Raw genomic sequence first — 14870 nt, 5'->3', positions numbered from 1 at the left:
TGAGTAGTTTTTTTTGCAGTTTCTACTTGGCCACCAGTTTAAGTGAAACAAGCAGCCGAGCCCACGTCTGGCCGGAGACTGGACTACAACTGTCCGTGGCCCTCTGTTTCATAAAAACACTCCTCGTTGACCACCGAGGTTAAACTCTGGACACTGAACTCCCGCTGCAGAACAGAACCGAGATCAAGGTTGGCATTTTCAGACTGGCTGTCGAGGGACTGATGACGAATCTGTGCCTTCAGCAAAGCTCCCCTGTCCCGTTTGGTGCTGTTGGCTTTCCGTTTAATGGCGCAGAAGTGCCCCCGCACCAGCTTGGGCTGCTCCCCCTTGGGCCGGCCCTCCGTGCCGGGCTGCTCGGCTGGCTTGGCGTCCGGGGCGTCGGAGATCCGCAGTCTCTGGAACTGAATCTCAATGTCTTTGGTAGGGCTGCCCTGTTGGAGAGTCTGATGGTAGTCGTCCTCGTCGTCGCTCAGAATGTCACTCTCTTTGATGAGACTGTCCGACAGATCAGCCAGGCCCGGCTGGGGCTGCTGCAGGGAATCCTGCCTGCTCCCGCCCAAGGGGCATCCGCTGCTCTGCGTGCCGCTGCTCAGGCTGCCCTCGTCAGAGTCCAGCGAGCTGCTGCCCTTGCCGGGCTCGCCGGGCCACTCGCTGCTGGAGGAATTCTTGAGGACTTTTAAGGATCTGGAGGAGGCTGCAATGAGAGAAGCGCGTTTCCCCTCGTGATCGAGAAACGGACTCTACAATGCCCGATACTCGCAATGTATAAGATGTATCACCTTAATTACTTAAGATTTCATCATCATCTCACTCCTGTTACCAATATCCTGGGACTTGTGGGGGAAAAAGAACCTCGCAGATACTGCAGGTGTGGAAATTTTTTACTTAGGTTTATTTGAAATTTTACGTTGGATGATTTGGAGTTTCTAGATGGCCTATTACCAGAGCTCAATTGTTTAGATAGGACCACAAGCTATAAACTATTACAAAGGCTAGGACTCTTAGTTACGAATAAAATCTAGGCCCCTTTCTTTCACTAATGAAATTGGACAACAAAGATTATGCCGTATTTGTACACCTACCTTCTCACCTTGTCGGTTTGCCTTGCTGCCCCATTAAAAGTAGAAAAACGCCCTTCATCACTCGTGAGTACTGTCTCTGCTGGAACTTCTAGCCAACTTCCAGAGATTTAATAGGAATGATTTAATCATTCATGTGTGTTTAGTTCTCTTCTCTTGGGTTGAAGGGAAAAGGGGGCTCTGCTGTGATGTGTTTGTGTGTGTAATAACAGTAAAGTTTCAATGGCTACAGCTTATTTTGGCAATAGAAAAAAAAAAAAACAGAAAATATACAGTGAATTTGAAAGAGGTCACACTGTGACCAATAAAGAGAAAAGAAATAATTTAAAGACTACAAACAAGACCAAAGATATTAACAAAACAGTTAATACAGAAAGAGTTTAAGCTGAAATTTTAAAAGCAGGAAATTTAACATTTTAACTGAAATTTTAAAAGTAGCCAGAAAGTTTAAGGGAAGTGTAATTTGGTGACTTAATTGACTGGGTCAGAATGAATATAAGGTTTCTTGGTATTAAGTCATCAAGTATTGGCTTTCTAGATGCCTTGAGCTGTTCCGAGCTCTAGGAGAACTGCAGTAAGCCAAGCTAAGGCCCGGGAGTCCTGCACATCCCGGTGGAAGAGGTGGAGAGATTCTGTCGGCTGCTGGTAAGATGAGGCCTTGGGGTTGGGGGTGGTTATAGTTTATACAAGGTGTGGGAGCAAGAGGCATTTTAAGTTTCTTTTTTTTAAGAGTTTACTTATTTGTCAGCGAGAGGGGGCAGAGAGCACAAGTAGGGCGAGCAGCAGAGGGAGAAGCAGGCTCCCCACTGAGCAGGGAGCCTGACACAGGGCTCAATCCCAGGACCTGGGGATCACAACCTCAGCTGAAGGCAGACACTTCACCAAATGAGCCACTGAGATGTCCCTTAAGTTCCTTGAAATAAAATCTCCACCACCTTCACACACTACTCTGTGGATCTGGGTGTCTGGTTCAGGGCTTACAGACACCCCCCCCCCACCCCGGTACTCTACAAAGTGATGACTCAATGCTGTGTCACAAGCACATACATACATTCTTACAGAGAAGCCCATGATTTCCTGCATAAACACGAAGTTCTCACCTAACTTGGCTGAAACAGGAACTCGGTTCTTAAGGGGGACCAGGCGGTCCTTACAGGTCTTCTCCAGGGGTAATTCACACTTGATGTGACGCCTGAAGTTTTCCCTCAGAATAGAGCGAATCACCTTGACGATGTTGGTTTTGCTTTCACTGTCACTGGTGAGGAGGGAAGAGAAAACAGCAGTCATGTCCCAAGTCATTGTGCTTCGTGTCCGCATTCCCGGGTGTGGACCTGACGCGTCCTGACAGCAAGTGACCCAGCCTCTGTGTGTCGTGGTCTCCTCACTTACCAAAGGAAAAATGATCATTTTTGAAGCGCCTTTGAGCACTAAGATGTGGATATATATTCAATCAATGTATTCTACTACAGACATAGCTGCCATTTGCGGGGGAGGCTGGGTGTGATCCCAAAGTCATCAAAATTCAGGAGAGCACTAAAATAAACTCCCATTTTTAAGAGAGCGTAATTCTTTTTCCCATTGGCTCTAATTTTTGGAAGTCGGAAATACCTGCAGCACAGTTGGAAGACAGTTTCTGGCCGTCCTTCTATTTCTGATTTCGTATGGATCAGCTCCCATACAGAATTATTTTCTGTCCCTGTGTGAAAGGAAACAAGTCTACAATTTTGCCAGAGATGTCAAGTTCAAAAGTCAAATACTCCCTGTCCTGAGTCTCATCATTTTCTTTCGTGTCTCATTCTATGTGTGACTTTCACAAATAGTTACCAAAGTACTTCTTAGTTACTTTCTACATTTCCTGGTAGTTTTCCATCCACCTCGGTCTGCTTTCTCCCTAGCCCTGGATTCCAGCTCTCTGGGAAAGAGATTAAATGGATCTTGTTGGTCAACCCCATTCCATTCATTGTATTCTTTGAAAGGAACAGTAGGATGTGCTCAGGTCCTTGAGGTAAAACAGGTCAGCCCAAAGTCAGTCCCCGTTCAAACAAAAATGAAATGGACCCAGAGCATCGGTGCATGCCTTAGACTGTTGGTCCTTTCTGCCACCAGAGGCATCGTCTCCAGAACATGGTTATTCTAGAAGGACCTCTGAACAATTTTCCAAGGTTGAAGTTTTGTTTTCTAATATCACGTATAATATTGTTTAATCTTAAGGAATTTTCTGGTGTATCAGAATTTTTTAAATTTAGGTTTATGGTCCTTTGTTTAACAAATTTTAGGTATCAGAATATTAGGGAAAAAGTGTTGAAAACCATTGATAGCAAAAATAAGGACACAAGAGATAGATACTTGGCAAAGAAAAGCCAAATTTGGCATTTACTTTTTCTAAAAGTCTGTTTAAAAACAAACAAACAAAAAAACATCTCTCTTGTCCTTTTCTTTGCCTATAAAATAAAACTCAAAAATTATTCCCAAGGTTCCTTCCTAGGTTTTCATTCCACAATGCAAATAAGTACCATTATAATGTGTGTTCCTGGGGATGCCTCGGGGGCTCAGTTAAAAGCCTCTGCCTTTAGCTCAGGTCATGAGCCCCGGGTCCTGGGATCGAGTCCTATACCAGGCTCCTTGCTCTGGGAGCCAGCTTCTCCCTCTGCCTGCCACTCTCCCTGCTGGTGTTCTCTCTGACAAATAAAATCTTAGAAAATTAAAAAAAAAAAAAAAGTTTTTCCTGGCATCCTACCGCAGGAAACCATTACCTGCTGTATTCCCCAGTCTGACTTGAAGTGCGGATATGGGGATCAACCAGCGAAATTTAAATGGGTCCAAGTCAGCAGAGTTGTGTGCAGGCCGGGAATTCGAGGGCTGTAACAGGAAAGCCCCCAGAGAAAAGTGTTAGAGCAAGCTCTCACTCAGAGACCTGTGGAGGGACTCGAAACTTGCAGTTCTTTACAGCTGTGTGAGTGGTCAGGGTGCAGGTACACTCCCGGTTCTCAGAGCTCAGACTGGGGGGGGTGGGCAGCAGAGCTGTGGTCTGGGGAGCACAGACGGCTAGACACAAGCAAGAATGACAACCAGCCCTCTGTGTCCTCATTCCTTCTGAACAGTAATCATTGATGGCTTGTGGTATCCACAGCTAAGCTAAGGTTTTTGTTTTTGTTTTTGTTTGAACTAAGGTTAAAAGTCGTTTGAAAACAAAGTTACGTAGTCTCTTACATGCATGGTGCAAACATGGGCCATTTTCAGGGATAGGGAAGCTGATTTTCTGTGTAGGCCCCAGCACAGGTATTTGTATAAATCTTCTTTTAAAACGGACGTTGTTTGTGGGGAGAATAAGAAACAGCCCGAGGGTCTGGTTTGGTTAGTCACCCCGGGAGTAAGTCCTGTTAGTCTAGCCAGGCGCTGCTGCTGAGCGCGCGTCTCGCGTCAATACTGCCAGGACAGAGCCATGAAGAGGTAGCTTTCGTGAAATATACTTCTTGTCTTACCAATTTCTTTTTCAGTTTGCAGTTTTCTTTATAAACCAGGATGACAGCTCTCTTAAAAACTAAAGAAAGAAAAAGAAAAAGAAAAGTCTTTCATTATTTGTACAAACTTTCTTCCAAGATTGAACTAAGACTTAGAATGTTTGAATAGAACAAAGCTCTTCAAACTTAGGATGCTCCAAGATCCCCCTATACGAGCACAGGAGGGAATAAATGCTGCTCTCCCTCCGACCAGATTGCCAATGATGCACAAATATCTCCTTACTTAAAAGTGATCATCTGAAGGAGGTCTTGGCGATTTTTTTTAAAAATCCCTGTTTTGTTTTATTGAAATTTGAGGACATGGTGTTCATCTCAGTGAGAATACACGGTCTATAATTGGTCTTAGTGAGAATTAAGACATTTTGAAATGCAGCAAACAATTAAGATAGCAGGTTTCAAAATAGCCTCAGGAGATCTGTTTCTGTAACACTTGGCCAGAACCACTAAGCCAAGCAGAAGGGAGAACAAGATAATGAGTATGCAGAGCGACAGCATTTTAAATAGTTGGAGGCTGGCTCTGTTAAGTCAAAAGCCATTACAGCAATGATTCCAACTCCTTCTGAAAACCAGGAGTTAGCTGGACCGGTGGGTCTAGAAAGATCTTCATTTTCACCAGCCTTTTTAAAGTTTACATTCTTTCAAAATGGGATACTAACCAAACACTGTGAGTTCAAGGTCCTTTCTGGCTTTTCCTAGAGACAGAAATGGATTCAACCAGGAAACTGCAGAGTGCATCAGAAGCTCCCCCATGGAAAGTTCCGTTACCTGTATCATAAAAACGGGAGATGAAGACATAGAGACCACAGGGGTACGCTGTCTCATGTTGGACACTGAATCACATACGTATATATGAGGATTCCAAGTACATTCAATATGATTTTTATGCCCCCCATAAACATAGGGCCTTTAAATAGTATATAGGTTTTGAAAATATGAGCAAAGCATCGAACTTTGAATAAAATCAGAATTAGAACGGGAGTTTGGTTCAGTGTACATATTATATGTAAATGGACATTGAGGTCCATCCAAAGTATCTTCATTAATATTGACCTCAGGCTCTAGCACATTCACTCTCCTGATCCATAACTAGACTACGCCTGCAAAGAAAAAGGACCAACACTGAAACTGTAACAAAAAATTAAACTCCAGTTGTTTTCTGTTCTTGCCTTCTCTACGGAAACTGTTTCCTTATTCGTAGACTTTAAAAGCTCAAGATTCTAGTTTAGTAATCAACCAGAAAAGAAAAATACAGAAATTTTCAAATTCCACTTCAACTAATTCTGTAAGTAAGGACATAGCCACCAATGTTAGATATCAGGTTCTCTCTAGCTGCTAGCTCCCACTGCCTCCCCGTCAGCTCGCGCTCTCCATGTACGAGCCCACCTCTGGGATGAGTCCTGCCTCACGTCCCATGGAAAGGGAGGAGGAGGTAGGGATATAAGCTTAGTGATACTTGTTTACTTTCATACAATGTTAAGGTGAAATAAGGTTACATTCTTAAACCAGTACAATGAATTTTATGTTCCACTGATACTTAAATGAGTATGGCTTATTGCAAGCACTAAGATTTAAAAGAAAAAAAAAAAAAAAAAAGCATATTCTCCTATAGGAGAGCCTGAACACAGTGGCCTAGTTTGGAGACCACCTATAGATGCAGCGAACAAATGCCTCCCAGAATCCAGAAGTCCCACTGACCTCCTTCTCTGTTCCACTCTGCTCTGCCACTAGCTGGTCAAACACGGTCCCATAATCCTCGTAGATCTTTTGCATCTCATTGATGTGGCTCGCTACTTTTTCCATTGCCTTTAGTGCTTCTGAAAAATATGAAATCATTTTTATAAATTTTGTTTAAGTCCTACCAAAAGCAGTAATGAAAAAGCTCAAGATTCAAGCCAGGATTCAAGACCAGTTCTTACTAACAGAAGCATTACTCAGGTGTGGCTCACACAGCCCACTGTAACCCAGTCATTATAATGAAGAACAGTAGAATGATCTTCCGACCTCCAGTTCTCTTTGAAATGAGGCAAAACACAGGTAAAAATAATCACTAATAGTAACAGCTAATACTGATCGAGCACCTTCAATTTGGCAGGTACTATAACAGATGAGATGTTAATCATCTCATTTCGTCCCCACAGCAACTCAATGATTGGAGGAGCTGTAATTAATCCCACTTCGCAGATGAGGAAACTGGGGTGCAGAGGGAGTAAGTATTTTCCCAGACTTCTAAAGAGAGAAATGAGGAACAGAGCCAGAACCGAAACCCAAGAGTGACTGGCTCTGTGCCTCCCCGTAAATGCTGCCTATCCTCCTAGGCCAATGACTGAACTGTGAACTACAACAGTTGGTTAGCAAGACCTTACTCGTGTCTCTGTAAATGCCCCTCGTGGCCAGAGCCGCTGTTTGCATTATACACGGTGCTTATTAGTAACTTTCTACTTGGGCATGTGAGGGACAAAAGGACTCTGTCACAGTCAAAAAGCAAAATTTCAGGTTACCTATAAATTTAGTATTTTTCATATTTTGTTCTCCTGATTCGGTATTTTAATTCAGTTTGGAGGCAAGGTTAGAAGGCAATTTTTAACCACTTAAACATCATCTTGGTGAAAAAGGATCTTTTCACATTATTTGAATACTAATCATAATTCGTATCATTTACTTGTTGAATTTAACCCACATGTAAAAAAATTTTTTTGTCTTTGTTACTTATGATACAAAAGTCCGTGCTTGTCAGAGAAAAAGAGCCAGTTTAATTAACACTCTTTTCAGTGTTTATTATTCAGTACTACTAAGCATCCCTTTAAAGGACACTCTACCATCAGTCTGAAGGGCTCTGTGTATCTGACAACCTGGATCGAGGGTACAGAAGCAGACACGCCTCCGCCACTGTCGCTGGGGCCAGGCTGCGGGGCTGGGCTCTGCTCTCAAGTCCCCACAAGGTGGAGCCTCACCCAGCGGATCCCGCAGCGGCTCCGGGCCGCCGGCAATACAAAACCTCCGGAGGGGGGCAGGAAAATGGGCAGCGCTGTTGTGCTAGCCAAGAGACCCCAATGCAACGGATTTCACCTCCCCGACCCCAAATACGTTCTTTGAAAAATGAAAACGGAATCATCCCTCCAGTAGGGAACGGGACTTCTCTGACGACATAATTTTGTCCAAGGATCCTGTCATCTAAAGACTATTTTCACGTAGATTCTACCTAAGCTTAAGAACTGCAGGACGGGGGCGCCTGGGTGGCTCAGTGGGTTAAAGCCTCTAACTTCAGCTCGGGTCATGGTCCCAGGGTCCTGGGATCGAGTCCTGCATCGGGCTCCCTGCTCAGCGGAGAGCCTGCTTCCTCCTCTCTCTCTCTGCCTGCCTCTGTGCCTACTTGTAATCTGTCTGTCAAATAAAATTTAAAAAAAAAAAAAAAAAAAAAAAAAAAACAACTGCAGGACGGAGGCAGGTCTGAGACTGGGAAACGAAGCAGGGAAGAGAAGTGGGGCCTCGCAGGCTCAGCGCGTGGCGGCCGCAGCCCGCCCTCTTACCGGTCAGGTGATAGTGCTCCTCGCTCTCGTGGTCCGTCAGCGACACGAGCTCCTTGAGCAGCAGAGGGTACTTGAGCACCCTCTGCACGGGTTTGATGAGGTAGGACTCCAGGGTGGAGGAATGCTGCTTCGTGGGATTCCGGGCATCCAGAAAAGCCTTGAAGGCTTTATCAGTTTTAGCTACAAGCAGGGGGATACGAGACCCTTAGGAGAGCACAGCAGGATAAATGAAACCCTACTTCATTTAGTGTTGAATGAAGTTCTAGCTCATCCACTTCTGCAGCCCTCCTAATGGCATTTTTTATAAAAACGCAAATGCTTCAGAGGGTCAGGCGCCCAGCTGTCAGCGCGGATTCAGCATCACAGCTTGGGGGCAAGTCCCATAGAAAACGGGAGTTTACAAGGCTCCCTATATAATAGCACAGTCTCTACACCCAAGAGGAACACCGAGTTGAAATGCAGGAATGTCTTTCAGGGCATATTCACATGCAACCCCATGAGAGACTGTCAGAGGTGCCTAAAGAATCAACCAATTCATAAAGCCACAAAACAGTATCATCCAGACCCTACACCTACCCTGCAAAAAAAAATCCTATAGCAAAATAAACTAGTAATTTGCCCCCACTGTCCTCGCATGGACTGTTAATTTTCTATACACTAGGGACTATCTTGTTTTCTTTTAAAATAAACTGATAAGCAGTGCAGCCTTCTCCGAGGCTTCAGAGACTCCACAGCTCTGACCAGTCTATTCCGTCGGATGTGACCTTCAGACCGCTACGGGCAGGGAAAGCCAGCCGTGTCCAGCGTCTGACGTTATGATGGGGACACCTGGGAACCCAACCCCGTTCAATTTTGAGAGAGTGTCAGTGGATGTGTCACTGCTTTGGAGTCCACCTGCTGACACTGCTTAACCATCTGCTTGGAATTCAGCCAATTTGAATGAAATTATACCCGTATTTGGGGTTTTGTCGCAAAGGCAAAAATCTACACCTTCTAGGAGATGATGTGCCGTTTTGAATGTGACCACCAAAGTGGATGGTGGGATGATCCTTCAGAACGGAGCAAAGCGTTGGTGTGCCTTAATTCTACTGTCAATAAGAAGGTGTTCCTTGAGGAAGTGCTGACGGGAGTCAGATCTCTGTTTAAGCGAGTAGGGAGACAGATTTGGGTTGGTGCTTGTTCCCCTGAAGCACCACAAGACTCCATTTCTTAACCTGTAGCCTGTTCTTCTATGATACTGTGAAGATCCAGACTGAAACCAAATGGCAGGGTTGCCTCAATGGAACCAGCTAAATGCTCTGAGTGCTGGGATAAACCTCGACACGCCTTCTGTGATGCTGTGGAGAGACTGCTGCCTGGTTTTGAGAGAGAAACACTGAAGGGCAACCTTCAGATCCTATTCGTGCCACCTGGAACTGTATAATGACAGAGAAACGGGTCTGGAGTTCAACTTGGCTGCTACCACCCTGCTGAGGCAACTAAAAAAGTTCAAGTACAGACCTCTCCCCACACATTGGCCACTGTCACTGTCACAGGAGAGAGCCAGGGTTCCCTGGCTTCCAGAGAGCCGGCAAATCAAAATGGGAGAGGATGCATGAGGCCCGCTGTCATTCTAAAGAAGGCACTCAAGGCCCAGGGTGAGTGCTTTTTATCCCGTTTGTGTCCAGGGCCCTGCTGAAGGTGGACGTGGCCGGGAGTGGGCACGCAGACTTCCATCACTCTGAATACCTCTGAGAGTTCCAAATGCAATGGCCTCCTTCTGGGTGGCAGGCTGAGACCACGGGTATTCCTCAAGGCTTCCCGGTCCCTGGGGCTTTGGATCCATGTTCTTGGGGACAGACCCCTCAGAACCCAACCCCAGGTTAGGGTTAGGGACTAGGGGTATGACAGAACCCCGTCTGCCGGCTTTGATACGACCTTTATGGAGAGCAGCGTTGAGGGCTTGGATAAGAGTGAGTGTCAGGCTCTGGGTTGTCGTCTGCGGGACTGCTGAATGTCCGGGTGGCTTTAAGGGGGCTTAAGGGGCTTCCAGATTCCTCCCACTACGGAACTCTTTCCGGAGTTCCAAAGACCAGGGTTTCCTTCTGGGTGGCAGGCTGAGTCCTCTGGTAGTGCTCAAGGTCCCCAAACCCGGGGCCTTTGGATCCAGGCTTTTGGGGACACACTCCTCAGAACCCAACACAGGGTTAGGGTTAGGGCCTAGGGGCATGGCAGGACCACTCTTAAGGCGCAGCGGAGAGCTGGGGGTGGGGGTGCTGGAATAAGGGCGGGGATCCGGGTGAGCGTCAGGCTCGGGGTTCCTAGCAGAGGCCGCTGAGTGTGGCGGTGGCCTCAGGTGACCATGCAGCTTTCTCCCGCTCTGAAACCTTTCTGAAGAGCCAAACGGCGCGGTTTCCTTCCGGCTGGCAGGGGCGCCACCCAGTATGGCTCCGGTGTCCGCAATCCCTGGGGATCCGAAGCAAGGCCCTTGGGGAAGGTCCTCTCAGAACCCAGCCAAGGGTTAGGGCCAGGGACTAGGAGCTCGGCAGGGCTGATCTGCAGAAACGTATGACGTCATCCCGGCGGAGGCTGCGGCTCGTTCAGGTCAGGCTTCCCCCATTCCCGAGAGAGAATGAGGCGGCGGCGGCGGCCCGGTGACCCTCTCTGGGGCCGGGTCGGGCCGACGTAAGGTGCCTTCGGAGCCAGGGGCCCCGCGGCCCCGGCCCGCGCCGGCCCCCCTCACCTTCCCTGCTGTCCCCGCCACCAGAAATGAGATGCCGAAGAACGCGCCAGAAACGCTCCGGACAGAGCCGACCGGAGAGCTTTCCTCTCAGGCGCGCGGCTGCGGGAGCGGCCTCAGCCACAGGACGGCCGCAGGTGAGGCAGCCTTCCTGAGCGGTGTGACAGGAGCACACAAGGCCCCGCCCCGCAGCATCTCTCGTGGCCTCGCCCGCTGCGGGCTGGCGCATGCGCAGCCTCTCCTGTCCCACAGCCTCTCCCGTGGCCCCCAGAGCGGGGTCAGCAGGCCGCATGGAGGGAAGATGGCTGAGGTCCGCCCAACGAGTCTATCTGGGCTTCCAGAAAATGAAAGGCTTCAGTGAAACCCAATGAAAAAAGACACTATAAACGTGGAGAGATGAAGGGTGCTTCAGGGACAGGATGTGGGCTGTTCATTGTTTGCCTGGTTCCATCAAAAAGGCTTTAACTGTAGTGACCACACTGCTTGGGAGTGCGGTGGTGGGGTCTGCGGGGGATCCTCGGGCCGAAGACGGTTAAGGAGAAAGGAAGAAAGCACCCCATCCACCAGCTTAGGGTTCCTGGTTTGTAGATCAGGGAATTTGGCAAAAAAATAAAAGAAAAAAATCCAGAGGTAATTTAACAGCCGAGTGACACATGGCTGAGAAACATCTCTGCTCGTAGGACACGTGTTCATTGCTACCAATAAACTGAAATAAACCGGCAATTTTTTCTTCTAAAGTCTGTCAATTTAAAGGTCAAGAACAGAGTATGATCCATTAAAACTGCACTTATTTCTACTTATTAAATGCAAATTTACTCTTAAGAACTAAAAAAAAAAAAAAGGCACAACTATAAAGGTATGAGCAACTTACCTCGCTCCAGAACCTTCTGTACTTTAATATGATTAGCACAGAATCCACTGTAGAGTTTAAAATGGTCTGCGTAATAAAGGAAAGAGCCTCCGAGGGAAAAGAGCAATTTCTGGAAGGGGAGGGAAAAGTCACATTGGACATGGTTTAATCAGTGCCTACTGGCTCTGAGATGGCATCTGACTACTTTGGTGCATCCATGGCACCTGTCTCTCAGACACCAGGGCACTAATGCCGCAGAGAAACCACCAAATGAAATAAACTCAGGACTACCCCATTTTCACAGTAGATTGAGAACAGCCTGGCACTCCCCTAGGAGACCTTTAGTTTGATTGAACGCTTTCTGGTAGCAGAGCCTACTGACACCACGGGCACAGGACAAGAAAGTTCTACAAAAATACATCCGGCAAAGTGGGATACGAATGATATGGGAGGAACATCAGTCAAGCCACCTCTGCATGACTCAGGACAGATGCTTTTGTCTGTATCCTGGCCTGTCCCCCTTCTCCTGTCTTGCACCTTTCCTTCCCCGAAAGGGCTCCTCACCACTCACTGGTGCCCACATTGGAGACAGGGTTTCATCAAAGAACCACTGACCTATGCTTTTCATTCCAGCATCACATGACCATGAAGATGTGAGAGTAGATGCAGGGTAGGGGTTCCTGCATCGAGCAAACTCCCTACATATGGTTCTGTAGATCTGAGCAAACAGTGTGGTGGACATGCTCAGCCACAGGCCGATTCTACGTAAGTTGTGCCGCTCAGACTTCTGACTACCGGAACCACTCAAGATGAAAATGTGGCCTGCTTTTACTCCTTGCCAGAGGAAAACAGCACAATGAGAGCGCTAAGTTTACCTTGTCAATGGGCAAGGGAAAGCAATTTCTTTTTCAAGGGAGCGTTCTGCACACCACCCATTTATTTTTGCTTAAAACCAAAGTTTAAAAACACTTACTCTGAACTGTGAGGGAGTCTCAAGGCTGTTAAAGTCCGAGGATGCTGAAATCCCATCCTCCAGAGTTTCCAGAAACACCTTTTGAAATTCAAGCATCTCTGGCAAACTTCCAAAAAGTGACTCCATCTAATATGAAGGCCGGGATCAGAAAGAGGGTATTAGCAATGAAGACCCAGAGACCACTCTAACCCTGAGACACAGGCAAATCCCAGGCTGTTCACCAAGAAGCAGACAGAGGACATCCTTCAAAGAAGGCAGCATATTCACTCCGTGACCTAGTTTATACACAGAATTTTTATAGCTCTGGTTCTAGTAATTCTAAAATAACCTTGTAAGTGGATGTAACAATGGATTCAAATGAATGTAAATGGATTCAAATTAGCAAAAAATGGAAGTCAGTAGAAAAGAACTAATTGCTGAGATTTAACATTAACAAGTCATGAATTAAAGAGCGACTTTTGGCCACACTTTCTTTCCAAAAAGGACATTGACTGTCCTACATGGGTAAACTCTTCTCACTGAGCCTCACATGGCAGAGGCCACATAAAAAGTTTTAGAGGAGGCCACATCTGGGTCCCTCTGATGACCCTTTAGTCCTGGATGTTCTTTGGGGATCAGCGGACAGAACCTCCGGGGAGGTCCACTAATGGGCAAACAGACTGACCTATGTGTCAGGGGACAGGGGGAAGGGACTGATTACCTCATCTTGGGTGAGAAAGGTCTCATTCTGAAGTGGCTCCAAGTATAATTCAAAGAGGCAGCTCAGATCCTGAAAGGCAGAAGAAGAGAATCTTTATCACACACATCTCCAAAAAACCTGAGTTTCCAGCAACCCTAACCACAGCTCCAGACTCCCACCGGCAAAGATGGATTTCAAGTCTTCTTGCAATTCATGACCCTAAAGGTGGTTACAATTATTTCTGACCTAATTCACAGACACTAGTAGCCAGTGCACTCAGCAGTTGGAACACCTGTCCTGCTTGGTTCGACAGCCTGGTGGCAGAGCCAGTCTCCGTTCATGACCAAGGGCAGCATTGTTCATCCCCCTGCAGAGAAGGGGGGTTCTGGCAAGGCACCTCTGTCGGGAGTGACCACACCGGGCAGCTCACCCTGCCTCCTCCTCTGTCTCAGGGAGCATGGCGACAGCCCCGCCGTGGAGCTGAGAGGCGCGGGACAAGATCTGGGAAGCTCTTCAACTTTGGAGTTGACGCATTAGCGGAATTTCAAACTCCCGTATTCAGATGCAAGGAAAAGTTTCCAGAGGTTAAGTGCAGTCATGATGTGTACAGTCTAGGCCACTTTTGAGTCTCCAGTAAACTGGACTCCAGCAGTACAGAACAGCGGGAGTGGACAGTGTTCACAAAACTCTTTAGATAATAGGTTTATTTAATAATTTGAAGCCAAGACCAGGATACACCTTTGTAATAGAAAAGGTTTTTTTTTTTCTTATTTCATTTTTTCTAAAGAATTCGGAGAATGAAAATGCTAGATGTGATTGATTACAAAGTCCATTACTTTGCTCCCTCATTTTACAGTGGAGAAATCTAGACCAGAAGAGCTTTGCCAGGGCCAGAAATCTCCAGGACTTTACGGCACAGGTTCTGGGAGCAAGTGGACAGGCCTGTGATGCCCTTTCCTATGCAGCAGTGAAAAGCTCCCTGGCCTTCCCTCCCTCACCATCCTCCATAGTGACTGCTTCAGAGCAGGGCGACGTGAGGAGTTACCGAACCGTATCTCGGCGAACACACCAGTGCTGCAAATTCCAAGTTGCATGCAGGGACCAAGGTTAGATGAACAGGAACTAAAATTCCGTGTTAAATGTCAGCCACAAAGAGAAATGACAAAACAAAAGTGGCGTGTGTGTGCGAATCACAAGAGGCACCCGGTGCTGGTTATTGGGTCAGAGACAGTGACGGGCAGCCCTCCTTCCTCGTGCCGGCTGGGGCCGCCCAGGAGGACTTACACACCGGGAGCCGGGAGCACTGAGCCGCGGAGCCAGCCAGCTGCAGCCCTACGAAAACAAAGTGCAGGGTTGCTTGCAGAGCAAAGGGTCCTTTCTGTCCAGCTCACCCAGAACATCCATCTCAGTCCTCTGCCAGCATCTCAGCAAAACAACCCTCCCGATGCGGTGGGGCCGAACGGGGAAGCAGAGGCACGCGGTCGGCAGCAATAGAAATTCCACCCTTGCCTCTGTGGTTGAA

General features: G+C 47.2%; 2 protein-coding genes across 4 annotated transcripts in view; one reads left to right on the top strand and one right to left on the bottom strand.

The window, feature by feature from the left end:
- Nucleotides 1-106, top strand: part of TFB1M (transcription factor B1, mitochondrial) — a 71706-nt gene extending 71600 nt beyond the window's left edge. For both annotated transcript variants that reach the window (XM_059401323.1, XM_059401324.1), the window contains exon 8: nucleotides 20-106. The gene's annotated coding sequence lies outside the window, so the exon portion shown is untranslated. The remainder of the gene's footprint in view (nucleotides 1-19) is intronic.
- Nucleotides 84-14870, bottom strand: part of TIAM2 (TIAM Rac1 associated GEF 2) — a 227522-nt gene continuing 212735 nt past the window's right edge. For both annotated transcript variants that reach the window (XM_059401317.1, XM_059401316.1), the window contains exons 18-28: nucleotides 13370-13438; nucleotides 12670-12795; nucleotides 11718-11826; nucleotides 8128-8307; nucleotides 6296-6414; nucleotides 5257-5365; nucleotides 4562-4620; nucleotides 3833-3938; nucleotides 2688-2775; nucleotides 2180-2334; nucleotides 84-694 (exon numbers count right to left, since the gene is read on the bottom strand). In XM_059401317.1, coding sequence (XP_059257300.1) covers nucleotides 84-694; nucleotides 2180-2334; nucleotides 2688-2775; nucleotides 3833-3938; nucleotides 4562-4620; nucleotides 5257-5365; nucleotides 6296-6414; nucleotides 8128-8307; nucleotides 11718-11826; nucleotides 12670-12795; nucleotides 13370-13438 — 1731 coding nt within the window. The remainder of the gene's footprint in view (nucleotides 695-2179; nucleotides 2335-2687; nucleotides 2776-3832; nucleotides 3939-4561; nucleotides 4621-5256; nucleotides 5366-6295; nucleotides 6415-8127; nucleotides 8308-11717; nucleotides 11827-12669; nucleotides 12796-13369; nucleotides 13439-14870) is intronic.

This window comes from Mustela nigripes, chromosome 5, assembly GCF_022355385.1.
Source record: "Mustela nigripes isolate SB6536 chromosome 5, MUSNIG.SB6536, whole genome shotgun sequence".
Classification (NCBI taxonomy): Eukaryota; Metazoa; Chordata; class Mammalia; order Carnivora; family Mustelidae; genus Mustela; species Mustela nigripes.
This window is presented reverse-complemented; position numbering and strand designations above follow the sequence as displayed.